General features: G+C 61.5%; 5 protein-coding genes and 5 non-coding genes across 11 annotated transcripts; 7 read left to right on the top strand and 3 right to left on the bottom strand.

Annotated features, from left to right (window-relative positions):
* Nucleotides 1-812: 812 nt before the first annotated feature.
* Nucleotides 813-5,030, bottom strand: SURF6 (surfeit 6). The gene is made up of 5 exons (XM_065879300.1): nucleotides 4,855-5,030; nucleotides 3,312-3,509; nucleotides 2,668-2,756; nucleotides 1,470-1,682; nucleotides 813-1,367 (listed from the first exon to the last, which is right to left on the bottom strand). The coding sequence occupies exons 1-5, from the start codon at nucleotides 4,946-4,948 to the stop codon at nucleotides 888-890; spliced, it is 1,074 nt and encodes a 357-aa protein (XP_065735372.1). The 5' UTR covers nucleotides 4,949-5,030; the 3' UTR covers nucleotides 813-887.
* A 1,600-nt stretch (nucleotides 5,031-6,630) lies between these two features.
* Nucleotides 6,631-12,506, bottom strand: MED22 (mediator complex subunit 22). The gene is made up of 4 exons (XM_065879594.1): nucleotides 12,384-12,506; nucleotides 10,840-10,920; nucleotides 9,749-9,957; nucleotides 6,631-6,820 (listed from the first exon to the last, which is right to left on the bottom strand). Exons 1-4 carry the CDS (start codon nucleotides 12,504-12,506, stop codon nucleotides 6,631-6,633), a joined length of 603 nt encoding a protein of 200 aa, XP_065735666.1.
* An 876-nt stretch (nucleotides 12,507-13,382) lies between these two features.
* On the top strand, nucleotides 13,383-16,930 carry RPL7A (ribosomal protein L7a). Its single transcript, XM_065878952.1, has 8 exons — nucleotides 13,383-13,405; nucleotides 13,999-14,119; nucleotides 14,675-14,824; nucleotides 15,126-15,266; nucleotides 15,465-15,544; nucleotides 15,862-15,992; nucleotides 16,516-16,585; nucleotides 16,760-16,930. The coding sequence occupies exons 1-8, from the start codon at nucleotides 13,403-13,405 to the stop codon at nucleotides 16,862-16,864; spliced, it is 801 nt and encodes a 266-aa protein (XP_065735024.1). The 5' UTR covers nucleotides 13,383-13,402; the 3' UTR covers nucleotides 16,865-16,930.
* Nucleotides 13,775-13,849, top strand: LOC136125206 (small nucleolar RNA SNORD24). Its single transcript, XR_010655980.1, has one exon. It is a non-coding gene; the product is annotated as a small nucleolar RNA SNORD24 (small nucleolar RNA).
* Nucleotides 14,529-14,596, top strand: LOC136125207 (small nucleolar RNA SNORD24). The gene has a single exon (XR_010655981.1). It is a non-coding gene; the product is annotated as a small nucleolar RNA SNORD24 (small nucleolar RNA).
* Nucleotides 15,313-15,387, top strand: LOC136125202 (small nucleolar RNA SNORD36). The gene has a single exon (XR_010655977.1). It is a non-coding gene; the product is annotated as a small nucleolar RNA SNORD36 (small nucleolar RNA).
* Nucleotides 15,719-15,791, top strand: LOC136125204 (small nucleolar RNA SNORD36). Its single transcript, XR_010655978.1, has one exon. It is a non-coding gene; the product is annotated as a small nucleolar RNA SNORD36 (small nucleolar RNA).
* Nucleotides 16,354-16,421, top strand: LOC136125205 (small nucleolar RNA SNORD36). Its single transcript, XR_010655979.1, has one exon. It is a non-coding gene; the product is annotated as a small nucleolar RNA SNORD36 (small nucleolar RNA).
* A 299-nt stretch (nucleotides 16,931-17,229) lies between the features above and the next one.
* Nucleotides 17,230-20,193, bottom strand: SURF1 (SURF1 cytochrome c oxidase assembly factor). Its single transcript, XM_065879583.1, has 7 exons — nucleotides 20,066-20,193; nucleotides 19,901-19,983; nucleotides 18,848-19,039; nucleotides 17,924-17,996; nucleotides 17,675-17,837; nucleotides 17,379-17,460; nucleotides 17,230-17,299 (listed from the first exon to the last, which is right to left on the bottom strand). Exons 2-7 carry the CDS (start codon nucleotides 19,927-19,929, stop codon nucleotides 17,230-17,232), a joined length of 609 nt encoding a protein of 202 aa, XP_065735655.1. The 5' UTR covers nucleotides 19,930-19,983; nucleotides 20,066-20,193.
* Nucleotides 20,194-21,452: 1,259 nt separating this feature from the next.
* Nucleotides 21,453-25,600, top strand: SURF2 (surfeit 2). Of its 2 annotated transcripts, none has more exons than XM_065879629.1 (6): nucleotides 21,453-21,530; nucleotides 21,619-21,773; nucleotides 22,494-22,597; nucleotides 24,691-24,879; nucleotides 25,063-25,223; nucleotides 25,520-25,600. In XM_065879629.1, the coding sequence occupies exons 1-6, from the start codon at nucleotides 21,453-21,455 to the stop codon at nucleotides 25,598-25,600; spliced, it is 768 nt and encodes a 255-aa protein (XP_065735701.1). The 2 variants fall into 2 exon arrangements, with proteins under 2 accessions (XP_065735701.1, XP_065735700.1); XM_065879628.1 differs by having other exon boundaries at nucleotides 25,517-25,600.
* The last annotated feature ends 1,659 nt before the right edge of the window (nucleotides 25,601-27,259 follow it).

Raw genomic sequence — 27,259 nt, 5'->3', positions numbered from 1 at the left:
CAGGCTCCGGACGCGCAGGCTCAGCGGCCATGGCTCACGGGCCCAGCCGCTCCGCGGCATATGGGATCTTCCCGGACCGGGGCACGAACCCGTGTCCCCTGCATCGGCAGGCGGACTCTCGACCACTGCGCCACCAGGGAAGGCCCCATCTGTTTCTTAACTGGAGTTTAGTCAAAAGAATTTTATTAACAGTTTTACTGAAATATAATCCACATGCCATAAGATTCATTGAGTTTTGTCCCGTGCATTCATCCCGGCTGCCTGCGGGCTTGGACTTAACTGTGCCTCTGACTGTGCACCGTCCATTGGCCTCGCTCGGTTCTAAGTTTTACTCTTTCTCTCCTGCCTCCCCCCAGATCGATAACTGTCCACCCCACTCCGCTGTGCTTCCTGCTAGTTCAGTTTCTACCTTTTACTGGTTACCTTAGGATTTTTAATGTGCATGTCTACCTTAAATTTTAGGTTTCACCCACCTTAGAAATTAACTTCGAATAACTCAATTCCAGGCAGCCTGAGGACGGCCCCGCCGTCTCCCAGTTACCGAGCCCGTCAACTCCACTCCAACGCAGGCTACAGGAGCTGGCTGGTTTTTGTCCCTTTCCAAGTGAGTTTGGGGCAGACACAGCAGTTCCCCCTCCTGTGAACATGGGGGAGGAAGAGGGCGCCAGGGAAGCCCCCCCTCAAGACGCCCCCTCCCTCCTCACTGCTCCCTCACCCCCCACCCCGCAACTTTCAGGGAGCGTTCCGGCCTCACAAGAGGAGCCTAGAGCCTGGATTTGGGTCATCCCTCCCCTGGATCCAAAGGCTCTCAAGCACGCGGCGGCGTCCGCTCTCCGCTGGGACCCGGAGCCTGCGGCCACCCAGGTCGGCGCCGGGCATCCGGGCCCTCAGACCAGGCCGGCCCGCTCCAGGTCCTGGGGCAGGATGCGGCCCTTCTTGCGAGCCTTCTCCAGGCGCCGCTCGGCCCTGGCCGCCTTCTTCTTGCGCAGGTTCTGCCGCCGCCTGTCCTGCCGCTGCTGCATCTTCCCCAGCACGTGCGCCGTGCGCTTCTCCCACGCGCGCTGCCGCTGCGCCCGCCGCTTCTCCTTGCGCTTCAGGGCCTCCTGCAGCAGGTGCTCGTCGTCGCGGATCTTCACGCCCTCGGCCTTGTACAGCAGGTTGGTCCACTGCATCTTGGCCTCGAGCTCCCGGGCCTGGCCCGCGTCCTGGTCCCGCAGCTCCTCCAGCCGGGCCCGCCGCGCCTGCAGGCGCTCCAGCAGCTGCCGGTAGTTCCTGCCCGTCAGCGGCGTCAGGTTCCCCTTCAGCTTCTGCCTCTTCTCCTTCCTACGCTGGGCCTTGCTGCCCGGCTCCTCCTCGCTCACCTCCACCTCGGGGGAAGAGGGCGACGTGAGCTGTGCGCCGCTTCCCGCCCGCCTGGGGCCTGCGCACCGCGCCCACCTCCACCCGCCCGACGGCCGCGCAGCGCTCACCTTGTTGAAGAGCAGCCCCGCCTGGGCCTGCGCCTCCTCGTGGGGCGCCTCGGGCGGCGGCTCGGCGGCCTCCACCCCCTCCACCCCCTCCAGGGCCTCGGCCGCCTTCTCCTTTGCTCTCAGTTCCCTCCGCTTCCTCTTCTTCCGGTCGCGCTCCTGCTTCCTCCGGCGTCTTTTCTCCAAAGCAGCTGGAGACAACTCCTTGGCGCTGCCCTGCGGCGCAAGAAGGTGCTCACTCATCAGGTTCTCCCAACCGCGGGGCCCCCAGCCTGGCACATGGAATCGGGGCAGGAAAATGGGCCGCCACGTGCAGCGTTCCACCCGGAGGTGACCTGGCACCCAAAGTGCACCCAAAACAAGGCCAAGGGGATCCCACGAGAACCGTGCCTTCCGGATCCCAGGCACCTACCATACCGGGGCACTTCCCAAACATGCTGCCTCTAAGTCTCCCCAGTGACCCAATAAGGGACATGTGGCCCTCCATTATTTCAGAGACAAGGACAGGGGGCTTAACCAAGGCCACCACCCAGATCTTGGCATTGGGTCAGAACACTGCACCTGTGCAGACCACTGCACGATTCTGACCCCTGTGGGGCAGACAACAGTGCTCTGGACCACTGCAGGAAGGCAGGGCCCTCGGGCCTGTCCCGGGACAGTGCGGACAGAAGCCAGGGGACTGTCCCCACACAGCAGGAGGCTTGGGGGAGGGCCCCAGGAAAACGGGGGGCGGGGGGCGGTTGAGGTCCTGGAGCATCCGTCGCATGCCTGTCACCTCATCTCAGGCCCTGGCTTACCTCACAGGGCCGTCGTGCATTTAGACGGACAAACGTGCAGGAATTGCCGCCCAGTGTGGGTGTGTTAGCAAAGGCAGCTTTCCCTGAAGGAAGAGGCTGAGCCTCTCTCCAAGGCCGCAGGACAGAAGAGCCAGAAGCTCGGCATGGCCAGCAGGAGGGGGACCCTGGGGACCGAGCTCCCCAAGATGACAAGAACTACACCTGACCTCCTGCAGGACAGAGCTGCCGAGGCCCTGGTGGCACCCGCTGCAGGGGCGGGAACAGGGGCTGAGCGCCCCCACGCCTGCCCCGTCAGCCCCATAATAGCTGGCAGAGCTGGGGCTGACCTCAGCAAGCACCTGGGCGTCTTCTCTCCAGGCAGGGTGCGGAAACCACCACAGGACCCAGAGGTCTCCTCCACCTACCTGGCCCCGCGCCTCCCGGATCTTCTCATGCAGGCGCTGCCGCAGAACGTCCAAGGCAAATAAAGAGCCAGGCTCACCGGCCAGGCCATCTGCAAAGAAGCAGTCAGAGGACCAAAAGGAGACTCCCCCACCCCCCGACCTTCCTGGGCCCTCCCCAAGGGCCCAGCTTCGAAGCCTGAGTCTCCATACACTGCCCCCCTCCAGTGACCACTCGTGGATCTGCAGGTCAGTTCCAGTAAATTCTACCCTACCTCTTCAAGCTGGACTGGCCTCCAGGACAGGACATCCTCACGAAGTGCGGCCCAAACCCATCTCCCACTTCTTCCACCTTCTGCAGCGCCCCCCAGACCCAGAGGCAGCTCTCACACCACTTCAGAGACGTGAGGGCAGTAAAGTTCTACAAGCCAAGCTGCTGCAGGACCTCAGTGGGACATGGCCTTGCCCCTCGCCATCCCAGTTACTACGCGGCCTGGAACTACTGTGCACTTCCTGAGATTCCCATCCACCCACAGGGGCCCCGTGATCTGTCCTCTGAAAACGCGCTCTTCGGGAAGTCTCACACGATCTGATCGTGCCGTTATGACCAGAGAGGCCCACTTTTGTATCTGTCCCAGATCCCAGTCGACCCTGCCCACCCCCCTCACCCGCAGGGGCCCCCGTCGAGCTGGGGGCCTCATCCTCCTTCTCCTTGGCTGCCACTGGCGTCCTGGCTTGAGACTTCTCCGCAGGGGCCTGGGCCTTGGGTTCTGCAGCCTTCTCCTCCCGCTCCCGGGATTTCTTCTGTGCTCTCTTCCTCTTCTTTTTGGGTGGCCTAGCAGCTTCTGAGACTTGAGTTTTGCCAGCTGAAACACAAAATGAGAAAGGGCTGCCACCCCAATCCCTGTGACCCATTCAATAGATAGGAAGGTCTTGCAGAGGCTTCGGTCCTAGAAGAATGCCAAAAGCCGATCAGGATGGGGGATATGGAGACCCTCATCCGTTGAGCTCAGAACCACAAACTTCCTAGAAAGCAGACCAGCCACACTCATCAAAACCCTGAAAAGCACCCACACGCTGCCCCAGCAGTCTGCTTGTGAGAACCCATTCTGGGTATGCAGAAAGATGTGGCCTCGGGGTGTTCACCATTACGTCTTTTGAGCGAAAAACTAGGTAAACCTAGATATCCATCTACAACGACAGTGAGGGCACCGCCACAAAACAAACTATGATGTACCCAACAAAAAACAATGGCACAGGCTTGCACTGTAACAGACTGGGAGAGAATTCCCTGGCAGTCCGGTGGTTAAGTACTCTGCGCTCTCACTGCCAAGGGCCTGGGTTCAATCCGTGGTCGGGGACCTAAGATCCCACACGTGTGTGTGTTGGGGAGGGCACAAAACGTTTACATTCTAAAAGGAAAATGAGAGTTGAGTACACAAAGTAGGAGCCAAATTGTTTCAGTGAGAAACACTCAGAAAAAGTTTTAGAAAGACACAGGTCTAACTAGTAACTGAGTGGTGAAAAAATTCACTTAACTTCATTTTTCTACGATGAACACATTTTCCTTGTATCAAAAGAAAAGGTCGTTTTCCCTCTGGTAGGTCCACGGCAGACGTGCCCACTCTCCCCTCCTCTGCGCCAGGGCAAGCCAATTACTGTCGGTTTCACCTATTTGTGTACCTGCCTCCTGAGGGGGCCCTTGTCGCCACTGCCGTGTAAACTCCCATTAGCAGGACCCATCTTCTTTCTTCCTTCCTTCTCCCCACACCACCACCAGGCCCATAGTACTGGGCTGAAAAAGTACTTTTTTCATCCTCACTCATACCTGTCTTCCCACCCGGCGTGGAGGGCTGGCTAAGCCTGTTCACGATGCCCAACGGCAGACCAACCATTCCACGGGGTCACCTCCTCCAAACCCCGGCCGAGCTTCCAGCCCGGAGGGCGCACAGCTGAATCCCTCAGACTCCCAGACGGATGCCCCCAACCAACAAGGGAAATGGCGTTGCCTTAAGCATCCCTTACAACACTTCCCTCTACTATTTCACAGGCTTGTTTCACGCATATACGTGCCTACTCCACCTGCAGGCTACTCAGGTGCGGTGTGGGGCACACACCGACCTCCGCCGCGGAGGGGAGTGGGGACGCTGGGGGGTGGAGGGGCGCCCCCTTCCGAAGCCCTCCCAGTCCCGGCCGGGGGCTGCGCTTTACCCGACTTGCGCTTCTGTGGCTCGGGGCTGGGCTGGGAGCAGATCTTCTTGGCCAGACTCTGGAGGTAGGCGTCCTTCGCAAGCAGAGAAGCCATGGCTGGAGGTTCGGGGGTCGGGCGGGGCTCGCTCCGGGGTCCTACTCGCGGGGAGGAGAGCCGGGTTGCAGCGTCCCTCGCCGGCACCGGCAGCCACAGACATACACCCTGCCCCCGGCCGGCGCGACCCTTTCCCCTTCCGCTGCGCTCGCCGGAAACCAGCACGTGGGCAGGCGCGGCCAGACGAGCGCCGAGCAGCCAGCGCGCGACGCTCGATTAACCAGGTGGCGCCAACGGAAGAGGCACCGGGGGGCGCAAAGCATTATGGGGCGGGGGCGGGGACCGCGCCTGGCACGCGGTAGGTGGTCGGTACCCATGACGGGGGGACGGGAAGAGATCCGCAGAAATTTAGTTCTCTGGGGGCTCAGACCCCAAATGGAAGCTGGCGAGACCGCGTTCGTTCAGAAAGGACTGCGCGCCGGGCAGGTTCCAAGGCCCCGGGCTACAAGCAGCGTCCTCATCAAGTTTATGTTTCAGTGGTGATTGGTAATAAATTCAGAGTGACGTGGCGGGTCGTGGCTTGGCATGTCCTCCGTACACTGGGACGGTGATCTCCCTCAGCACGCCGGTGACAGGGCTTGGGATTGATGTCCCGGCTCTTCTGGGGTGACACCCGCCCCCCGCTTCTCAGGTGAGCCTGGCTCCAGGCACTGGGCCTAGCGTTCCACCTGGGTTGAGTCCTGAACCTCCCACTTCCCTTCCCAGCTCCATGACCATGAGCACAGCACTACAACCCCCTGCAAGCCCGTGGTCGCCCCTCTCTGAGATGCCAATAACGAGCACCGACTCGGGGTGCAACCAGACGCACGCCGCCTAGGCCACGTGGTATGCAACAATGGCAGCTTTTCATGCATTCACCAAACATTAGGGCCCTTCTAGGTCCTAGACAGCTCTTTCTAAGCAATGGAGATGCAGCCATGACTCCAAGCTGACAAAGCCCCTGCTTGCCCAGATCCCCCGTGAGAAGGCTGACCTGGAGCCCAATGTTGTCCAGGCAAAGCCCAGGGGCTGTTTTCCGACAGCCACCGAGACCAAGGGTGGTCCAAAACTGATTGGGGCTGAGCAAGAAAAGGAACCGACCAAAGCAAAAGGGTGGGGCTGGTTTTATTCAACAGTCTCATCACAAAAAGAACCAAAACGTGTGCAGCAGCGCAATAGGAAGGACCCTGCCTGACTTCTGCAAGAGTGGGCAGCCCCCTTTCCCCACAGCCCTGCAGGGGCAGTCAGCTAGCGCAGGGAGCCTCAGGGCAAGGTAGCGGGCAGAGCTCTGCATGGGGGCCTGGCCTTGGCTAGTACTGTCCACTCTGAGCACTTGCGTCCTCCATTGTAAACACCACGCTCAGGTCACGTCTCCCAAGGCTGGGCATCCCCCCTGCCCCGCCGTTAGGTCCTCAACAGGACAAACTACCCTGGAAACTTCCTTCCAGCCAGCCAGGAAGGTAGCAAATAAGAGGTGACGACAAGAGGAAGGATGGGCCCCCCTGGCATGGCTGGGGGTATTTGCTTTCCCCCAACACTCCTAGGTGGGCTGTCCCTGGGCTGACACGGTTCCGAAAGAGGCCACGGCGGCTCCCCAAGTGGGCCCCGAGGCTGAAGAGAGCTGAGGCTGTGGTGGGCCCAGAGGGGAACACTGCACTTCATTCCTAAGGTCTAGGGGCCCGGGGAGAGGAGCCCTGGGAGGCTCAGGCGTGCTCTGCAGGGCCGGGGCCACCGGCGTGGGAGTGGGCAGGGGCTGCAGCCTGCAGGGGGCCGGCACTGGGCTCCGGGGACGCCGGCAGAGGGACTGAGAGGCCGTCGGCGGAGTCTGTGTCGAGGTCCAGCCTCCAGTAAGCTTCACACAGAGGCAGACCATTAGCTTCGCAAAGACTTGAGCTTTTCCACCACCAGAAACCCAGGGAGAGACAGGAGCAGGCAGTGAGGGAAGCCAGGGAGGGAAAGCGAGACAGAAGCAGAGTTAAGGAAACAGACCACACCCCAGGCCGGCCTTCCCCTCCTCTCCTCGGTGCTGGCCCCTCCGTCAAGCGGCCCGGCTGAGGGCGAGGCGCGGGCGGCTGCCCCTGCCTCCGGGTCCTCCGGAGAATCCGAAAGGGCGCCTTCTGGGACCAGCCACCAGCAGGCTGTGACCTCGGCTGGTCCCTTCCACTGACCAACCGGTGTCCCTCCTGCCAAGTGGCATTCCTGGTCCCTGCCGCCACCTCCTGTCCTGGCTCCAGCTGCCCTCCTCCCGCAGGGAGCTGCCAGCCTAGTCACACGCTCCCACCAGCTGCAGGAACCAGCGTCCAGAGCTCGCTATGGCCTCCTGGGTCCCGAGGCCCCTGAGGGCAGAGAGCCTGTCGTCCTTCTGGGTCTGGCCCTGGCTGGGACTCAGCCTCAATGGGGTGGCAGTTAGGAGCAGAGGCCCTGGTGTTGTGTGTGACCTCAAACAGGCCCCCGGCCCCTTGAACTCAGTCTCCTGTCTCTAATAAGGGGACAGCAGGGCCGGCCTCTCACGGCGAGGACGCAGGTGAAGGGCACGGCTCGTGAAGGTTGTCAATGGGGCGACTAGAGCATGTCCCGTCCCCACACTCGTCTCCATGGCTTTCTCCCGAATCCTGCCCTGCCTCTCGCTCCCTCCCTTGCTCCTGCCCTCAGCGTTCAGTCTCAGAAACCATCCTGGACACAGAGCGGAGTCTCAAGGAGAGTGGAGGGCAAGAGACCAAGAAAGAGCAAGTCGTGAGCAGAAAGCAGGGGAGTGAGCGTAGAGATGGGGGTGCAGGAGATGGGGGTGCAGGCAGCCGGGACGCACAGGGAGGACGGGGGATGGGCTGAGCGCTGGTGGCCGGGGAGATGGGGTGCAGGCAGCCGGGACGCACGGAGGACGGGGGACGGGCTGAGCGCTGGTGGCCGGGGAGATGGGGGTGCAGGCAGCCGGGACGCACAGGGAGGACGGGGGACGGGCTGAGCGCTGGTGGCCGGGGAGATGGGGGTGCAGGCAGCCGGGACGCACGGAGGACGGGGGACGGGCTGAGCGCTGGTGGCCGGGGAGATGGGGGTGCAGGCAGCCGGGACGCACAGGGAGGACGGGGGACGGGCTGAGCGCTGGTGGTCGGGGAGATGGGGGTGCAGGCAGCCGGGACGCACAGGGAGGACGGGGGACGGGCTGAGCGCTGGTGGCCGGGGAGATGGGGGTGCAGGCAGCCGGGACGCACGGGGAGGACGGAGGATGGGCTGAGCGCTGGTGGCCGGGGAGATGGGGGTGCAGGCAGCCGGGACGCACGGGGAGGACGGAGGACGGGCTGAGCGCTGGTGGCCGGGGTTGGGGGCCGAGCAGGGAGGCGCTGACAGCCCGCGGGCCCAGCCTCAGCCGAGCCCCAGCCACTTACAGGCATTTACAGACGAGAGAGGAACTCAGCCTCTCGAGGCAACGGGAACAGCGGGAAGGGACCCCAGGCCGGACCAGAAACCCCTCTGGGTGAACCAGAGACTGCCGGGCCCAGAGCCGGGACGCGAGGAGCCTAGCTCTCAGACCCCCTGGGTTCCCCTGCGGCCCTGCCCCTCCGGCCCTCAGCCTCAAGAGGCGGCGCTGCCTTGCTGGCCTGCAGCTGCTCAGCCCAGGGGTGTGGCCCTTGGGGGCAGCAAGGGGACAAACACGGGGACATAGGGGACAAGCAGGGCTGTGAGCAACATCCCCAGCAGGGACCCACTTGGGACCCCTCTCTGAAGGCCTGGTACGTAGGAGGCACCTGCCGCATGTCTGCTGAGCCGTGGGCATCGGGGACTAGAGAAGGCCCCAGAACCCTCTGGAAGAGGCTAGACCGCTCCCTCTGGGCAGTGACACTCTGTCCCTTCCCGCAAAGGCCAAGATGGGCGGGGACCATGAGGGGTGGCACTGAGTCCAGCGCGGTGAAACCAAGCCCCAGACCACTGGCTCTGGGCGTCTGTGGCCCCAGCACGGCTGCCACGGGACAGAAAGGAGCGCTGAAAATCCATGACGGGAAGGACACATTTGTCAGGCAAGGGCGAGAGGGGGTGTGGACTCCGTGTCTGCTGGACCGAGTGTCAATCTTTCCAAGCTAATGGGGACAGAGATGTGGGATCTCTCCAGCCTCAGTTTCCCCAAATGTAAATTACACCTGGACTCTGATTTCTCAGGCCCCCTCCAGGTCAAACCGCCTCAAGTCTCAGGATTCTAAGTGGCCACACGAGGGCTGGGGTGACAGGTCTTGCTCCTGCTGTATCCCTGGGGCTCAGCATGGGCCTGGCATATAGAAGGTCTGTGAACAAGGCTGAGCTGAATGGGGGCTCAGTGGTCCAAGTTCCCAGGCCTGGCTTTCAAGGCCATCCTCTGCTTGGGTTTTCTCCTCCTCCTTCCCAGAAACCCCCACCCCTGACACACACGGTGGGTATTCAGTGACCTCCATATGGAACTACATCCCTGGGCAAGCACTGGAGTCCTGGACATGGGCCTGGGTGGCCAAGAGAGCTAGCCCCGCCTTGGCTGGAATGTTTAGGTATTGCTTAGATAGCTAAGAGGGACAGACAAGCCCCCAGACAGAAATGCTGGCTTGGCCCTCCCAACCCTCGCGGCTCTGTGATTTTCATCCCGATGCCCGGGCCCCGGTCGACGGCGTAGGTTGTCTGTAGATCAAACGCTCTGACCATGAGGTCTCCTCTGAAACCCAGGCAAAGGGCTCTGTCGCCAAGACCGGGAAGGATTTGGAAAAACAGGACCTTCGGGCTGCCAGGTGGGGCTGGGCCACCCCTGCTGGCCGGGCCCAGGTCCACAGGTCCGCTCTGCACGGGGTCCAGCCCTATTTGTACCTGGACGAGTAATACTCCTCCTCCAGCTCATAGAGGTCTGTGGAGACCTCATCCCGCAGGGCGATGAGCTTCCGGTCACACTCCTCCTGCAGAGCTCGCAGCTGCTGGCTGCGCTCCTCGATGGCCTCATTCACCGACGGGAAGTCGTTGAGGATGAGGAACTGCTTGAGGTCGGACACCAGCTTCATCAGGGACTCACCGGCTCGGACCTACGTGGATGGGGGCGGGGCAGCACAGTGAGGGACTGACAGCAGCCTGCCTCCGTGTGCCTGGCGCTGGATAAGCAATGGCCTCAGCTGCCTCACCTGCCAAGTGGGACCACGGCACTAACATAGGGTCATTGTGAGAAGTGAGGAAACTAGAGCTTAAGCTATGGGGGGAGGGGGAGGGGAGGGGAGGGAGGGAGGGGGAGGGGAGGGAGGGGAGGGGGAGGGGAGGGGGAGGGGGAGGGGAGGGGAGGGAGGGAGGGGGAGGGGAGGGAGGGGAGGGGGAGGGGAGGGGGAGGGGGAGGGGAGGGGAGGGGGGGCAGGTGCCGTCAGCCCCCCAGTCCCCATGCGCCCCTGGCCTCTGCCTTCTGCTCCTGCTGGTACGATCACCAGGCTCACGTGCTATTCAAGCACACATTCTGCTTCTCAAAACCTCGAACCCCAGATCCAACTACACCCCATTCAACCTCCCGCCCTGCTCTTCCTCAGGTGCGGCACATCTGCCAGTTGTGGGGGGGGATTCCTTTAGGACCTCGTCCTGTGCATTTTCATCCGGGGGCACAGACCTATGGAAATACCTGGTTGCCCTGCTTGTTCTGTGACATCGAAAGGGATCAAAATGCACATCCCGTTTCATCTGGCCATTTGCTTCCCGCACTTGTAAAGAACCTTCAGCGAGGAAGGGGTGACCTCTTTCTAACCACCGCCCGGCACTCGACAGGATGGCCGTGGCCGGCTACCTGCCAGCCCCTTACGCGGCTGCCATGGGCAGCCCTCCTCTCGGGCGGAGTCTCCTGAGCAGTGGTTTGCTCCCCACCCAGGGAACCCCAGTGGGGACCATAAGGCTCCTGGAGCCCGGGCTGTCCCCTCCACCTGGTGACTCACGATGTTGGCGGCTCGCACGTGCATCTCGTAATTATCCTGCTCGCCCTGAGTGGCCCTCGACACCTGCGTCTCGTCCTCAATCTGGAGGGCAAACAAGAAAGCCTAGAATGGGCAGGCGCCCCGGCCCTCAGGCACCTGGCAGTGGCGGCATGACCGCACTCGCCACACCCTGTGGCCTCTCGTGCCCTCTGCGCACCGGGCGCTGCCAACCAGACCTCAGGCCGCGTGCACCGTCACCCCCTCTAGCTCTGTTCTAAGGAGATGACAGGCACCTTCACCAGGACCAGTGGATGCCTAAGTACACCAGCCGCTGTGCCAGGTGCGGGGAGGTGTTGAGCCTGTCTTTTTTGGGGTATGGAGTCCTGTTCAGCACAGACGGCGTCCCTAGCTCAGGTGCTCACGGACCTGCTAAATGGATCGATAAAACGACAATGTGTTTTTTCAAGTGACCGTTTGCCGAGTACTTCCTGGGTGCCAGGCACTGTGTTAGGCACTTGACCATCACCTTAGGAAACTCACAGAAGCCTGGACCGCCATCCCTGGTTGACAGGTGGGGAAACCTGAGGCCGGGACAGACCTGAGCACACTCAAGGTGTCTCGGGCAGCAAATGGCGGAGCCAGGAGTCCTGCCCCGCCCGTCGCCTGTTAGGCTGCTAACTGTCCCAACCCACCCACCAGGCCAGGGTCCGGGCAGGGGTCAGGGCACCCTAGGCGGTTAGGAGCCAGACTTCCCGGGTTCAAATCCCAGCCCTGCCAGTTATTAGCAGAATGACTTTGGGCAGGTTGGTAAACCTGAGCCTCAGTTTCCCCCTGTGAAAAGGGAGAGGACAACAATGCTACCTGCCCCGTAGAGTTCTTGTGAAGATTAAATGGGACGGGACACAAAGGGCCCTCTCGGCTTGGCCTGACACGTGGTGAGCACTAAATAAACTCTAGCTTTCATCGTCACTCTCAATGCTCAAACAAGCCTTACAGGTCTGCAGCGGTCATGCAGAGATCCTGCCCCAATCTGGTCAGCGGGCTTGCCTGACCGGAACCAGACACTGACCACTCTACCCACCTGGGAGGCCTTCCCCGGCTTCTCTCCCTGACCGCGTGCGCTCGCAATAACCCCCATGGTAACCGCTTTACACAGATAAACTCCTCCAGTCATCACAAGGACCCTACGATGCAGGGGAAACTGAGGCACTGAGAAGTCAAGACCTCATCCAAGCCCTTGCTGCTAGTTAAGTGATGCTGGACGTTGGATCCCGGCAATGTGACTGGAGTCCCCTACAACTGCCTCACCAGGACCTGTAATTGGCCAGTTTATTTATCTGTTGACCTGTTTGTTATTGTCAGTCCCCTTGCGACTCTCCCAAATGTTCTCCCCATGGGGACAAGGGTTCACTGGTATATCGCCATCACCTGGCCCGGAGCAGCCATGTTGAGTGGGTGCTGTTGCAAGCAGACACCCTGGCTCCGTTCACCACTGTCCACAATCTCTAGACCCTGCTACTTCCCTTGGTCTCAGAAGGGGCAGCACACCGGCGGCCCCCACCCACCTTGGCGGTCTTGATGATTTCGGTGAAGTTGTCCATGATGGACTTGACATCATCCTTGAGCCGCTTATTGTAAGACTGCAGCAGCGTCTCCTTGCTTTGCGGAAGGGCTCTCTGCTGGGCCATGGCGGGGCCTCGGGCACGGCAGGGGGCACCTGGGACCCAGAGTCTGGTGTGAGCGAGCGAACCCCAGCCTCCCACCCTCCAGGCCCCCGCCTCGGCAGGACCCGCAGCTCTCCGGGGATTCCCTGTCTGCCAAACACACTCGTCCAAGCATCCGCACACAGTGCACTGCGGCGTCTCCTCCGGCCCGCGCCCCTTCCCCGGAACCCCGACGACACCCTGATGGGCTCCGGCGCAGCCTTCTCAGAGGCCAGGCCCACGCACGTCCCCCACCTGCCCTGGCCAGCCGCTTCCCCGCCAGCACTTCTGCCCTACTCCTCACCCGAGGAGCCGCTCGGATCCTACCCCACCTCCTCCAAACGCACTCGGCCTTCACCCCCAATCCGCCGCCCTCGTCTCCACGCCGGGACCCCCGGGGGCCGCCCCACGGGACCTCTTGGGCTCCTGAGCTCCGGGGTCTCTGCTGGGATCACCCTCCCGCCCCGCGCCAGGTGCCTCCGGGCTGCGCGTGCTCCGGTCCGGGTGGCCCCCCGACCGAACTCGCGGTTCTTAAGCCACTTTGGAGTAAATCGCACGAGAAGATCGCCGACACCGCCGCCACGCCGCCCCAACGCCCACACCTGGTCCGCAGAGCCGGGGACCGGCGGGTACCTGGCCAAGGCGGGCTGAGGACGAGCGCGCGCCCTTCCGGAGAAGTCCCGGCTCCCCGGCGCCTCTCCGCGCCCCTTTCCAAGCAGCTCAGACCCGTCGTCCGGCTCTAGGCACCGCCCGCCGGGCGGGAGAAAGTTCTGTCGCTTTAAATCCGAAATCCCGCACAGGCTTTAGTTCTCGCGATCTCCGAGGTCGCATACATATTACCCACAATTCCCTTTCCTTTCTTTCTCCGCCAACCGTTCAAGATGGTGAGTGTTCTTGGTGCCAGCGATGCTGGCTTTCGGATCCGGGCTCTATCCGCTGCCATCCTGCTCGAGGCGTGACTGCGCAGGGATCCCTCCACGACCCAGCGCGAGAGGAGCCCTGCGGGGCCTCGCCTAGAGGCACTGGGGCCGCATAGACTCCTCGGCAGCCGGGCCTGGGGAGGAGGAGGATCCGGGGTGCGCAGCGCCGCCATGCGGGGCTCGTGGCTGATGGGGCCGAGGCGCTCTAGCGCCCCGGGGGCTCTTCCGTCCCGGGGGCCGCCTGGGGTCTTGGGCAGGGGGTTTTCAGTCTGTCTGCCTCTGCTGTTGGAGCCCGCCGCACTCCGAAAGGGGCCGCGGGGCTGTCGAGGCTCGTGCAGATGATGTGAAAGAATATTTGCTATCTGAGTGATGGTGAGGACGTCCCTAACCACCAAGATCGCTGATGCACGAGCGGGGGGGCGGTCGCCGGGCTCGCGGCGCCTGCGGCTGGGGCCAGGTTTGCTCACGGGGATGCTTGGGGCCGGCTCGGGACCCACCCGTCTTCAGAGAGACTGTTGGGGAGGCGGCGGTTGAACTGGGTGTTTCCTTTTGCCCAGCCGAAGGGAAAGAAGGCCAAGGGTAAGAAGGTGGCCCCGGCCCCTGCCGTGGTGAAGAAGCAGGAGGCGAAGAAGGTGGTCAACCCCTTGTTCGAGAAAAGGCCCAAGAATTTTGGCATTGGTGAGTAAGAGACGGGAAATGTTGAAAACGGCTGTTTAAACGGTATCCCCCAACGGAGAAAAGCGGCTGATTGAACAGAAGGTTATGTTTTGGCCTTGCTAGAATTCAGTGAGTTTGGAGTCGAGGCTACCTGGATGGGGATTCTCGCGTTTTCGCTGCTTTCTAGCTGTAACCCGGCTCGGTTCTTAATCGCTCCCTCTGAGAGGGGGCAGTGACGGTGCATCCTTCGTGGCCGCGCTGTAAGGGCCTGAGCGTGTGGCAGTGTGGAGCCCAGATACTGGCCTTGGGATTCACGAAACCAGCTCTGCCAGAGCAGAGGCGGTGGGACTGCGGTACTGACACGCGCCTTGGCTGCCTGTTGAACGAGGAGAGGAGTCGCTAGTGTCCCCCGTGATCCTAGGTGTCGGCGTGCAGGTGATGCGAAATGTTTGCTGAGACGTGGTGATGCCACTTTAAAGCACCGAGATCGCTGATGCGCCTGCGTCCTTCTGAGTGGCCCTAAACACGAACTGGACGGGGAGTTTGAGCCTCACGGTGTTGCCCTTTACTTCTCAGGACAGGACATCCAGCCCAAAAGGGACCTCACCCGCTTTGTCAAATGGCCCCGCTACATCCGCCTGCAGCGGCAAAGGGCTATCCTCTATAAGCGGCTGAAAGTACCTCCCGCCATCAACCAATTCACCCAGGCCTTGGACCGCCAAACAGGTGAGGTCCTGTGGCAGAAGCGCAGCGTGGGGAAGGGATTTCTTGGGCACGGTTGCCACCTTTACTTGGACACTGGTAGAGCTGAGGCCTGTAAAGGGGCCGTGGGTATCTTGAGTATGTTAGTTTATTAAAACGTAGGATTCCTTGTCTAGTGTCCAGAACATGATATACTGAAGAGATGACGTCTACGATCTGAGGTCTCTTGAAGTGCACTTGTGTTCAGGACAGTGACCTAGCATTTGTACGGTTACGTGATGTAATCTTTTAAACTATCGACCTGGACTGGCGGTCTTTTTTTCAGCTACTCAGCTGCTTAAGCTGGCCCACAAGTACAGACCAGAGACAAAGCAAGCGAAGAAGCAGAGGTTGCTGGCCCGAGCGGAGAAGAAAGCTGCGGGCAAAGGGGATGTCCCCACCAAGAGGCCACCTGTCCTCCGAGCAGGTGAGTGGGCCCCTCCCTGAAGAGGCTGAACGGTGGGGCCGGCTCTTGGCGATGATGCATGAACTTCTTCACCTGGAATCGCTGTGAAGAGTAAAATCCGAGCTTTTTAACCCTGAGTCACGGCGGGGCCCCCGGTGCAAGTGCTGTTGTGCCCAGCAGCCCCACCCCTCCGCCACACAGACCGCTTGTACGTTCTAGGGGTTAACACCGTCACCACCTTGGTGGAGAACAAGAAGGCTCAGCTGGTGGTGATCGCACATGACGTGGATCCCATCGAGGTACGTGTGACTTGTTCTCAAGCGTTGACTGCTGGACTGAGATTGGTTGGGTCCTTGTTTGTACTGGGAAGACAGCTCAAAGCTAAATACTCGGTCTGGCAGAGGCCCTAGCAGGGTGGAGAGCACTGTCAGCTTTCCGTCTGAGGAGTCCTGACGGGAGCCCTCTCGTGGCTGTTGCAGTGATGTGACACTCTCACTGAATTACACCTTGAAGTACAAGTGTAGGAGCTTTTTAACCCTGAGCAATTGCTACCACGTTAGCTTTTAAGTTACTGCTTTTGCTCGAGATACTCTCTAGAGCTAATGCTGTCTTCCAGCTGGTGGTTTTCCTGCCTGCCCTGTGCCGTAAGATGGGGGTTCCCTACTGCATCATCAAGGGCAAGGCCAGGCTGGGGCGTCTGGTCCACAGGAAGACCTGCACCACAGTGGCCTTCACACAAGTCAACTCGTAAGTGTGTAGGGTAGCCCAGAATTCCCAAGAATCACTGGGGGACGGCCTTGCCCCGCCCCCAAGTTCGCTTAATTTCTCGAGATCTTAGCCTAAAGACCAACCTTAAAATACTTTTTTCGGACTTCCCTGGTGGCGCAGTGGTTGAGAGTCCGCCTGCCGATGCAGGGGACGCGGGTTCGTGCCCCGGTCCGGGAAGATCCCACGTGCCGCGGAGCGGCTGGGCCCGTGAGCCATGGCCGCTGAGCCTGCGCGTCCGGAGCCTGTGCTCCGCAGCGGGAGAGGCCGCAACAGTGAGAGGCCTGCGTGTCGCCAAAAAAAAAAAAAAAAAAAAAAAAAAACAAACCTTTTTTCTGAACCTTTGCCGATGATGGTTATGAATTTCTTCACCTGAATAAACCATGTTGTCATGTTGTCATCTGAGGCAGAAGGTTTGTGTTGGAGCTAAAAAGGAAGCCGCTGCTGCTTTCTGGAAGGGTAACTGAGAGGCCAGTCACCCCCATTTTCCCCTCTGCCTTGTTAGGGAAGACAAAGGTGCTCTGGCGAAGCTGGTGGAAGCCATCAGGACCAATTACAACGACAGATACGATGAGGTAGGTAGCGCACTCACACAGAATACTGTCTTCTGGTAAAAGCTGCGTCTTTAGTCAGAAACTACCTGGCTCTCGGCTCTTTCTGAGCAGTTGTATTTGCCAGTCAACTTGGAACAACCCAATAGAAGTGCGTGAAATGACCCGCCGAGCTGACTGCCTGTCTTCTTGTTACAGATCCGCCGCCACTGGGGAGGCAACATCCTGGGTCCCAAATCAGTGGCTCGCATCGCCAAGCTGGAAAAGGCAAAGGCCAAAGAACTGGCCACCAAACTGGGCTAAGTGTACACTATTGATTTTTCTGTACATAAAAATAATAATAATAAAAAAAACCCTCTTGTTCAGCCAGTGTTGGGCATTTTGGGCTAAAAGGTTGGGGCAGTGGCAAGTGAATCCTGCGTCCTTATCCCTCATAGGGCAGCACTTGTGTGTTGGTCCAGTTTTGAAAAGGCCAAGCAGTACTTGAATACCTTGAATACGCTGAACTAAGCCCGGATCTTAGATCGACTAGTTCATTTGGGCGGAAGGAGGGCGCTACACGTGCGGTGTAGAGATTTATTTATACCAGTAACATGTTATCCGCCTAATGTCGAGTCTCTTGAAATGGCTTCAGCTGTTCAGGGACAGGGCTACATCCGCCAGCCTCGTCACACACCAGGAGTCCGGCTTAGGAATTTCTTAAACCACAGGTACGAGGTGGCCGCGCAGAGTCCGTACCTTGGGTTGAAAGAAAGTGAGCGCTGTCGGGGCTGAAGGGAGGGTGGGGCGAGCAGGAGTGGGCGGAGCCCGGGCTCACCAGGTGATGATGTACTGCAGGTGCTCGTTCCTCAGGGCCACTCTGGTCTGCCCTCCAATGGGTCCTTCCGGGACTGTGCTCTCTGCGGGGACAGTGGGCTGTGTCCTCACCGGGGCCTGTGCTACCAGCTGCTTGGCACTTAGTGGCCAGTCAGCCGGCCCCCTCGTGTCGCCCTCCTCTTAGCGCCTGTCGGGCACACTCCCGCTCCAACACTCCAACACGAGCGCTGGGGCGGAAGTGCCGGGGAGCTGTCCAGGGTCAAGAGGAAGCTAGAACAGGGCCTGCTGACAACGTACTGAAGTCGGCATCTATGAAGATGGGCTCCGCGCCTGTGAGCCGGGCCATGGCCTCCAGGTCCCGGTAGTGCCAGTGGTTCCTCGCGGGATTATTCTCGGGAACAAAGGGCTTCCTGGTCTCCGACAGCCTCACCATCCCGACTAGGTCCACTTCTCCCTCAACCTGCCCAGGAAGGTGTGAGATGCTCTGTGGGGCCCTGCATGAAGCCTGCATTGGTTCCTACAGGGGGACGGGTTCACGCCCCTTACCTGGCCTTTGCGCCGCGTATCTGGATTCACTTTCTTCCTGGGCACAAACCCTCTATTTACCAGGATGGTGACTCTAGAGTAGTAAGAGCGCGCTGTTTCAGGTAAGGGACGGTTTTTGAATAAAGGTGGTCACTAATGGTCACTCTGGCACCTCCCTCCCGGACCACAGCACGGGTAAGGGTTTATGGGTTAGTAGAGCTAGCTGGAGGGGGGAGGGGTGCCTCCGACCCTGAGTGCTGTAGGTTCGCCGCCTCCGTGCCACCAGCAGCGGCAGCCTCTGCTTGCTGTGTGCTTCACCTGCCGCACCGCCCCGCCGCCTCCAGCTGCTGCCTCGCGTGTCTGCCCAGAATCTCCCATCCTAACCAGGGGCGTCCCCGAGCCGCAGCGTCGGGGCCCATCCCAGACCTAAGACCAGAAAGCTGGGGGCTGACAAGGGACCTGGGGTTTCATTTGTATGTTACCGTTGGGAAGCTGCTCTACTTACCGGCCTTGCACTTGCAGAGCCCCCAAAGTGTACATGTCACCTTCCCCTGGGATACTCCGCCCATCTCCTCACTCACTATTTGACCCAAAGAGCCCAGGGAAGCCTTCCTTGAGTCGACTCCCTCCCTGCAGGGCTGGGTGTTCCTCTCTCGTGAGTTCCTCTGCCGGCCCCTCAGGCTGCACCCTAAGCAGTAAACGTGTGGGCCACGCATGGACGGCTTCTCCAGAGGCCTGTTTCGTTCACCTCTCCTTCCTTCAGAGCTCAACAGGCAGGCGTTGTTCAGTCGTAAGTTAATTGGCTTAATGTCAGAATTACACATTTCAAACTCCCAAGGAGTCGAGCTTATCTGGGTTTCTTGGATTCCCCAGGGCTGGGGGCTGAGAAGGAGATGGGAAGGACCGCATCTGCCAGGCCAGTCAGCTCCCCCGCGTCCCACTCACCCCAGGGCAGTGCAGTGGAAGGGAGTGACCACGTAGGCACCGCTCTCAGCCGCCGACGAGAGCCGGCCGGCCTCCCGGGCCTCCCGGGCAGGGTCCACCAGGGTCCGTGGCATCATGTACAGCTCTTTAGAGTGGTCAAAGTGCCCCCTGACCTTCACTGGCCGGTACTCCAGGTTCTTCAGTTCCATCGGGCTACAGGAGAGGGGAGGAGCTGAGACCAAGCAAGGTTTGGCAGGAAGACAGACCCTCTCAAGAGTCTGCAAACCACGAAGCCCACCGTGGCCATGTAGAAGGGGACACACCGCCACAGTGGGGTCTGCGTGATGCGCCCTCCAAAGGGGGAAGCTGATCCTTTTGATGCCACATGGGAACGTGGATCTGTGCTGCCCAACAGTCCATGTTTTCAAGAAAAGCTTAAAGCTGTGGCCTCCCGTGTGAACACGATAAAATACGTGGGCCAAAACCGTCATCGGCAAGCTGAATGTGACCCACTCGTTTGCTTCTGTGTCTGGAAAGCTTTGTGATTTTAGCTGGCACTCTTAGGACAGTGCCTTTTTTTTGGCTGTGCCGCACAGCTTGTGGGATCTCAGTTCCCTGACCAGGGATGGAACCAGGGCCCCCTGCGGTGGAAGCCTGGGGTTCTAACCACTGGACCACCAGGGTATTCCTAGGACAGTGCTTTTAAATGAGGGGAGAAGGCAGTCGACTGCCTGCGTGTTTTCTCACAGTACCATTCTCATGTCCAGACTTGACATGTGCGTGCCCTCCCCTCCAGCTAGGAATTACTGCTGCAGAAAGCCGTCAGCACTGTGCAGGGGTCCCTCAGCTACACTGGGCCTGGAAAAGGCGCGAAACCCAGGTTCAAAGATCTGTCTGTGTACGTTATGTCAGGCAGCTTCACAAGGGCAGTCGGGTGTCAACAGGAAGCCTAGCAGGACCACTGATTTTGAGGGCTCCCATCAGGGTCGGGAAGGGTGGCAGCAGCCAGGCCCCACTGCTGACCTCACCTGAGCCCCAGCCCCGGGGCTGGGGGAGGAGGCCTCACACACTCACTCTGCGGGCAGCGGGATGGGCTCGGCCATAACTCTAGACTCTAGTTCTGCGATCAGCTGTAGCTTCCACTTCCGGCGCTGGACCTACGGACACAGGGCATAAGCCCGAGCAGGTGGCAGCAGAGTCAAGGGCTCAGAGCCAGGAGCGCGAGAAGTCAGGCTTTACCTGCCACGTCCCCAGGCCAAAGGCAGTCACAGGTATGAGAAGCAGAAACCACTGGAGGAAGGAGTCGTCTTCCGTTTTTGTGGCAGTTGCTTCGGCTGAAGAGCTGCCACACCTGCTGGGCCTCCAGACCAACCCTAGTAGATGTCACAACACGGGCATGGGGCCGGAAGCCCTGGAACAAAGAACTGGAGCAGACAACTCCTTGAAGCTGCCATGACTACCGGAGAGAACGTGATACAGGAAGAGGGCCCAGGCCACCACGTGCAGTCGGGAGCCCACCAGCAGCACATGCGTCCAGCCCAGCTCCTAACCCAGTGCCCAGCGCATGACACCCACTCAGTGGACATTGACCCACTGAATGAGATCCAGGGCTTAGTCCTGGCTCTGCCACCAACCACGACCCTGGGTGATTCATGGAACCACCTCTCGCCTTTTGTGCAAGAATATGCTGAGATGTATCCTGTCACGAAGGTGCACGGGTACAGGCTACTGTGCCCCGCAGGCTGAATGTGATACACTCTGGAGAGTGGTTTACAGAACTCAGAACAGCTGTTCTTTTGCATCGTTCATAAATTTAAAGTTGGCAAAACAAACACAGGAAGTACATTTAGGCTCTCAGAGGGTGAGTCCCATCAACGGAAAGCATTGCGGGTCTGGAGGACGGTAAAAAGGCAGGCCTGGAGCAGGCTTGCAACGTGCCTTTACAGCGTGCACGGCACTCTACAGACAAGTACCCTTAGCTGTGCCTTGGAGGCAACATGCAAACTGTGGTGATTAGCTAGGCTTTCCCTTAGGAGCCCACACAGTTTCCGTCCTGGGTTGGCCCCGCATCAGCCCGAGGAGCCGTGGGGCGGTTATGGCACGTCTCGGGACGAGCGTGTCCGGCGGCAGCGCGGACGACAGCGCCCGCCAGAGCCCGCGCGCACCCAGGGCCCGACTCAGAGGCTCGGGCGGCAGTTCCAGGGCTTATCGTGACGCCACGCGCCCGGGCAAAGCGGAGGCACGGACGGACGGGGCGGCTTTCCCAGATGCCGAGGGCATCCCTGGACGAGTCCTCACCTGGGCGCGAGATGACCCCAAGGGCGCTCCTCCGGACGGCGCGGGCCGGGGCCTGCGGAGACGCGAGGGGCCGGCTGAGCTCGTTCAGCCCGGGCACGCGCCCCCAGCCCGGCCACCCCGCTCCGCTCACCGGCCCCGTGCCCGCCGCCCGCAGCAGCGACCCCAGCCCCGCCGCTCGCAGCCCCAGCCCCCGCGCCGCCGCCATCTCCCCGCCCGAGCACGCGCTTCCGGCATCTGGAGGCGTCTGCTTCCGGGGCGCCGCCCGGCCCCGCCCCCGGCCCACGTGGTTCGAGCGACGTTCGGCCTCCAGCTCCGCGCGCGCCGAGCCATGGTCGAGCCGCCGGCCGACGTATGCGCCTTCCTGCGGGAGCATCCGAGCCTGCGGCTGGAGCCCGGCGCCCGCAAGGTGGGCGGGGAGCACAGGACCCCCCGCGACGGACCCCGGGCCCTCAGACCGCCCAGACCCCCTGACCGCCCCGCCTTCCCGCCCGCAGGTGAGGTGCGCTCTGACGGGCCACGAGCTGCCCTGCCGCCTGCCGGAGCTCCAGGTCTACACCCGCGGCAAGAAGTACCGGCGGCTGGTCCGCGCCTCCCCGGCCTTCGACTACGCCGAGTTCGAGCCGCACATTGTGCCCAGCACCAAGAACCCGTACGTGGCTGGGCCGGGCCGGGGCGGGCCCGACACTGCCCCGGAGGCCTAGGGTGGGACAGTTCCTAGTGCTGAGTCTGGCCGGAGCTGGGTAGACTCCAAAGCCCCGACCCCTCCCCGCTGGGTGAGCGCTCCTCAAAGACGCGGCCTGTTCTGCAGCGCCCACCTTCCCGTGAGATAGGAGACCTGAGATCAGGTGGGCGTCCTGGAGCTGTGAGTCACCTGGGATCTCAAGCGAGGCCCGTCCCCCGTGCAGGTTTGCATTTTTGTAAACGTGAGGTCTGTCACCTGGGCCTGGCTGCTTCACGAGGATTGGAGCGCTTGTGCTTGGTCACCTGAGGTTCTGAACGCGGTCGTTTCCCTATCTTTAGTTTAAAGGAGAGCTTTGATTTAGCTGAGAGCGCACGGTTGACAACAGTAGTCAAAACGAAGCGGGGCTTGGCAGACGCTCCCACTGTCGAGCACTTTGCCAGGCTTTCGCCGACGTGCCTCTCTCGTGCTGGAGCAGAGTCCGGCGAGGCTGGTGAGGCCTGTATTCCAGGGAGACGGTGAGAGGCCGCAGTCCGCCTGGATGAGTGCTTCTCCAACCCGGCTGCGGACTGCAGTTGCTTGGGAGCTTTTAAGAATCCTGATGCCGCAGCCACGTGGTAGACCTCCCCTGTCAGTCTGTCGGGTGGAGAACCATGGGTCTGGATCCTTGCTTGTGAACTGTCCCCTTAGGCACCAGCTGTTCTGCAAACTCACCCTGCGGCACATCAACAAGTCCCCAGAGCACGTGCTGAGGCACACCCAGGGCCGGCGGTACCAGAGGGCGCTGCGGAAATGTAAGTAGCCGAGGCGGAACACGGCTGTCTGGGTGCTTGCCTGCCCTCCCCCAGGACCAGCGCCCCTAGAACGCAGATGCGGCAGCCCGGGCATCCTTTGGTGGTACTTGGTGGATGCAGTGGTTCGGGTCCCAGTACAGTGAGGGGAGAGGGACGACGGTAGAGACGGTGCAGAGCCAGAGGCAGACTCCGAAGTGATGCAGGTTGTGTTAAGTGCTGTGAAGGAGACAGTGCCAAGCAAGGCAGGTGGACCTGTCTTATGCAGGGTTTCTCTTTAGACTGAGATTTGAGGGACTGCGGGGGGTGGGGGCGGGGAGGCGGGGAGAGTGCTTCGCTTGGCTAGGGGGGTGTCTGGAGGACGGCCATTGTGCCACCAGGCAAAGTGGGGTTCTAGGCGGGTGGGGACGAGACCACAGTGGGTCTTGGCAGCCGTGGAGTGGGGATGCCCTGGAAGGGTTAAAGCAGGGACTGGCCTGATCTGTTTGTGTCTCAGGATCACATGTTGCTGCCAGGGGAGAGGGGAGGGGAGGGGAGGGGAGGGGCGGGGCCACCCGGTTGCTGTGCAGTCACCCAGGTGAAGATGCCGGTGGCTGGGGTCACCAGGTGCTGGCAGGGCAGATGGAAGGATGTGGGAGGTTTCTAACGGTTTTGTGGGTAGAATCAGTGGACAGGGGCAGTGAGGGAGAGGGGGAAACCGGCTGTGCTTCCCAGGGTCCTGGTGTGACGGCTGGTGGCTGATGACGTCACGAGGGGGGGAGAGTGGAGTCTGAAGAATGGCTTTCTGGGGAAGAGCACAGGTTCCTCCGAACGTTACAAGTGGAGGTGCATCAGGGAGGGTGGCTGTGGAGAACACGGACCAGCCCTCAGATGATGCAGATCAGTGGCACAGACGCGGCGTCTGCATCCCGTGGAGCTGGGTGACAGGGCCGGGCCTGAGCTCAGAGGAGCCCCGTGCGGTCGTGTCTGAGGCAGAGAGGAGTCGCAGGGACGAAGCGGGAGCCTCGTCAGACGGCCCCGGAGGGCAGGTGCGGACGGAAGAGAGCCGAGATCTGACGGAGGCAGCTGAGGTGGCGAGGTGGCGACAGAGCCAGGCCAGAGCGGGCCAGGAGGCCCGAGCCTCCCCGCGAGCGAGCGAGGCGGGGGCAGGGGGAGCGGCTGGGCGGGCCTGGGGACGGGAAGGAAGGTGAAGGAGGACGAGCCCGGAGGCCTTGCTTCCCGGTGAAGAGGTGAGGCTGCGAGCGCGGCGCTGGGGGGCCTGCGGAGGCAGGACACGGGGTCCCCGGGCACCTTGCTTCCCGCAGCCGCGCTCAGCTGCTCGGCGAGGGCGGGAAGGGGCTGCGTTTCCCCACGAGTAGGGAGCGCTTCCGATGCCGGGCCGGGGCGCCTGGCCACGCGCAGGCTCCGCTCTGCTGGTGACGGGGCCGCTGTGCGGCCGTGGAGGGGGCGGCAGAGGGGCAGCCGGGGATGGGGCCCCGCAGGTGGGCGGTGACGAGAGAGCCGGGGCCCAGCAGGGCCCGTCCACCCCGTGAGTGACGATGGCCGGAGATGGGGGACAGTGAGAGCCGATGGAGGGCGAGCTCCAGCAGCCGGCTGCCCCGAGTCCTCGGTGCAGGAGGGGCCGGTGTGGCTCCAGCGAGGCTTCTCTGTGGAGGCCTCGTCCCCGCCCTCTGCTCTGAGCCAAGAGTCGGCAAGGGCCAGGCACCACCTTCCGCTGAGCCCTGCCATCCAGCGGGGGTCCTGGCCGCTGTGCCTGAGGGGACTTCAGTCTCCGGGGGACAGGCTGGCCCGGCTTCCTGTGCCCGCTCGGCGCCCTCCCAGCCGTGGCCGGCTGGAGCCAGAGAACAGATGCTCCAGGCGCGTCCTAGTCGGGGAGGAGGGAAGAGGGAGGCCTTCGCCACCCTCCTGCCCCGGGCCCGCGTCCCCACGCGCCCCCCTGCTCTCCCGGAAGGAACCCGGCTGGCGGCGCTCGCCTTCCTCTGCCGATCTTACCTGTGGGGGGAGGGTTCTGGGGCCCTGGCAGAGCTCAGCTCTGTTCCCGGAGGGCTGTGGGGAGACGAGGCGGGAACCGGGCAGCGTGCGCGTCTGTCTCCCAGATGAGGAGTGCCAGAAGCAGCGCGTGGAGTTCGTGCCCGCCTGTGCCGGCGGCAGGTGTAGGAGGAGGGGAGCCCGGCAGGACAGTGGCGGGCCGCCCCGCCCTAGAGAAGCCTTCTGGGAACCCGCGTCCAGCGATGACGGCGCCGCCCCAAGTGACAGTGACGACAGCATGACAGACCTGTACCCACGTAAGCCTGGACGCGCCCCCTCTCCCTGCCTATCCTCTGGATTCGGGTTGCGACCGTCCGCTCCGTTTCTGTCAGCCGTGAGCAGCTCCCTCCCGCCGTGTGTCCTCCGGTCCTGGGCCCGGCTGACCCCCGGCACGGGTGGTGGACTCGACCTAAAACGGCCCAAACCTCTGCTCCTTCCAGCCGAGCTGTTCACCAAAAAGGACCTGGGAGGGACCGAGCACGGGGACAGCACCGATGGCTTTCTGACAGGGGATGAGGACGAGAAGCCAAGACGCCGCAGAGAGACGGGCCCTGGGGACAGCGAGGCCGTGGGCCGGGAGCGGGTCCCCAAGCGTGGGAAGGTGGGGTGCCACCCCCAGGGCTGCCGGCGTGACAGCGGCTGCTTCTAGCTATGGTTTCAGCTTCTTTAAAAAAACACCTTTCTCACAACCGAAATCTCAAGCTAACGATACGTTAAGATAAGCGCCGAGGCTGCTCTAATGGGGGCGGGGGGCTGCTTCCTGGTTTGCTGCCCAGGAGTTTCCACTAAAGCCTCTTCCTCTCTGCGGGCCGGGATTGCGGGGGCCGGGCTTACAGCACCCCTGCGTCAGATCAGAACGCCTCCACTGATCGGGATTCTCTGTTTGTGCCGCAGAAGCAGTCCGGCTCGTTGAAAAAGAAGTCCAAGAGTCATGACCGCAAACCTAAGAGCTTCAGCTCTTTCAAACAGTCAGGTTAACGGAAAGTCGCTGGAGAAAACGCATCTTGAGAGCCTTTCGAGAACCCTCCCGGCATGCACGCCATGTTCCTCTTCGAGGTGCCCGCCGCGCGTCCTCCCAACTGGTGGGACGTCCATCCACTCCTCGTTTGCTGCCCCAGAAGGCAGGGCCGGGGGGTCTGACCCGCGGATGTCAGGGTCTCACCCCCACCCCCAGGAAGCAGCAGGGACCCCGGAGGGGGCACCGAGGAGAGCCCTGGCCAGTCCCCACCTGGCTGGACGACACCAGAGGATCACACTGCATACAACAAATGCCACTATTTATTTTGACGTGTCTCCAAAAATCAAAATGTTTTCAAACACAACTAAGATATAAAATACAGCATAAAATGAGATTCATAACTATCTCCCCCATAAAGCAAAAAAATTTTCAGAAATCGTTGCGCCAGAACCAGTTGGTAGATCCTGTTTTTCTCTTCTCCCCGAGTAGGCATCGACCCCCGGCCCAAGCACTAGCCCACACAGGGCCAGGGGAGGCGGGACTGGTGGCCACGACGCCACCTGGCCACCAGGGTCAATCTGAGTTTTTACAAACCAGAAAGGTCTTCCTAGCAGGGAGCCAAAGAAGACCCGTACCCTGCCAAAAACTGTCACGGAGCAACTGCGACCTGGCCGAGAGCGCCATTCATCAGGGCCACCATGCTGGGGTAACGGGGAGGGGGGCGTGTAGATCAAGACGCCACCCTGCCCAGGTTGCGACACTGAGTCAGAACACCCCCTTGGTGTGGGAGCATCCCAGTGACTGAAGTAGAAAAGCCCTCTGAACTTATAAATACTCGGGGAGTAGGGCCACCGGGGGAGGGATTGGGAGCATCTTGGGTTGAGCCTCTGCAGTGGCGGGGACACAGGACGGTGCTGGAAAGGTGAAAGCGCACTGGTGGGTAAGAGCCGGCCTCCCCCCTGCCCTGGGAAGCTGACCAGGGGCTTCGCTGGGGCGGGGCGGGTTGCTCCCCACCTCACCCTGGCTCTGGCCTGGAAGGTAGATGTGGATCTGGGTTCAGGACTGGCCCCAGCAGCCCTGGGGAGGCCCTCAGGCTTGCACCCCTAGCTGAGCAAACCGGAGAAGGTGAGATCGGCCCCAAGGCAAGGCTTGTGAGAGGCCTCCAAGGAGGGGAGTTCGCCAGCCTCACCACGTCGGTCTGACCCTGACTCCCCGTGGGAGGCACAGAGGCATTGCTAGGAGGCGGACGAGTGGAGAACGGCAAGAAGCACTCAGCCCCAGGAAGAGAAACAGTATAAGGCAATGTTAGGAAACTTGAAATACAGGCTCGAGGTCCAATCGGTAAGGCATCACAAATCGTAAAAAGTAATTTGGGCTGCATTCAGCATAGCAAATAGACAATCTGAGCAAGCCGCAGCCTCGTGAAGATGGAGTGGTGGCCACACGGCCTGGGGAGCCCCGGGAGAGGGGGGGAGACGAGCGGGCAGCGCCGGCCTGGCTCTGGCTGTGGCCCTGGGGCAGCTCAGTGTGAGGTAACGGGTCTGAGCGCCCCGCTCTGGCCCGGCCCCGCTGTGGCAGCTGCCCCCCCACCGAGCTGGGCACGCATGCGGCTGAGGCCCGCGTGCTGCCGGCCCGGGGGGCGGGTCCCTGCGGGCTCCGGGCAGCCTCCCCGTGGGCCA

This window comes from Phocoena phocoena, chromosome 6 (genome assembly GCF_963924675.1).
Source record: "Phocoena phocoena chromosome 6, mPhoPho1.1, whole genome shotgun sequence".
In the NCBI taxonomy this organism is placed as follows: domain Eukaryota; kingdom Metazoa; phylum Chordata; class Mammalia; order Artiodactyla; family Phocoenidae; genus Phocoena; species Phocoena phocoena.
The sequence above is the reverse complement of the archived record's forward strand: the minus strand, read 5'-3'. Positions and strand labels throughout refer to the sequence as shown.

What these genes read in the sequence shown, in the direction of transcription:
- SURF2 (XM_065879628.1), top strand. Translation starts at nt 21,453, where the DNA reads ATGGTCGAGCCGCCGGCCGACGTATGCGCCTTCCTGCGGGAGCATCCG. An exon ending in TGGAGCCCGGCGCCCGCAAG is followed by an intron (nt 21,531 to 21,618) that starts GTGGGCGGGGAG and finishes TCCCGCCCGCAG; the next exon opens with GTGAGGTGCGCTCTGACGGG. An exon ending in CCAGAGGGCGCTGCGGAAAT is followed by an intron (nt 22,598 to 24,690) that starts GTAAGTAGCCGA and finishes TCTGTCTCCCAG; the next exon opens with ATGAGGAGTGCCAGAAGCAG.
- SURF6 (XM_065879300.1), bottom strand. Translation starts at nt 4,948, where the DNA reads ATGGCTTCTCTGCTTGCGAAGGACGCCTACCTCCAGAGTCTGGCCAAG. An exon ending in GCCACAGAAGCGCAAGTCGG is followed by an intron (nt 3,510 to 4,854) that starts GTAAAGCGCAGC and finishes TTTGTGTTTCAG; the next exon opens with CTGGCAAAACTCAAGTCTCA. An exon ending in CTCGACGGGGGCCCCTGCGG is followed by an intron (nt 2,757 to 3,311) that starts GTGAGGGGGGTG and finishes GCTTCTTTGCAG; the next exon opens with ATGGCCTGGCCGGTGAGCCT.
- RPL7A (XM_065878952.1), top strand. An exon ending in GCCACCTGTCCTCCGAGCAG is followed by an intron (nt 15,267 to 15,464) that starts GTGAGTGGGCCC and finishes TGTACGTTCTAG; the next exon opens with GGGTTAACACCGTCACCACC. An exon ending in ATGACGTGGATCCCATCGAG is followed by an intron (nt 15,545 to 15,861) that starts GTACGTGTGACT and finishes GCTGTCTTCCAG; the next exon opens with CTGGTGGTTTTCCTGCCTGC.
- MED22 (XM_065879594.1), bottom strand. Translation starts at nt 12,506, where the DNA reads ATGGCCCAGCAGAGAGCCCTTCCGCAAAGCAAGGAGACGCTGCTGCAG. An exon ending in ACGTGCGAGCCGCCAACATC is followed by an intron (nt 9,958 to 10,839) that starts GTGAGTCACCAG and finishes CCATCCACGTAG; the next exon opens with GTCCGAGCCGGTGAGTCCCT. An exon ending in GAGGAGTATTACTCGTCCAG is followed by an intron (nt 6,821 to 9,748) that starts GTACAAATAGGG and finishes GTGGTGGAAAAG; the next exon opens with CTCAAGTCTTTGCGAAGCTA.
- SURF1 (XM_065879583.1), bottom strand. Translation starts at nt 19,929, where the DNA reads ATGGCCGAGCCCATCCCGCTGCCCGCAGA. An exon ending in TTCCACTGCACTGCCCTGGG is followed by an intron (nt 17,997 to 18,847) that starts GTGAGTGGGACG and finishes TTACTACTCTAG; the next exon opens with AGTCACCATCCTGGTAAATA. An exon ending in CTGCAGTACATCATCACCTG is followed by an intron (nt 17,300 to 17,378) that starts GTGAGCCCGGGC and finishes TTTCAACCCAAG; the next exon opens with GTACGGACTCTGCGCGGCCA.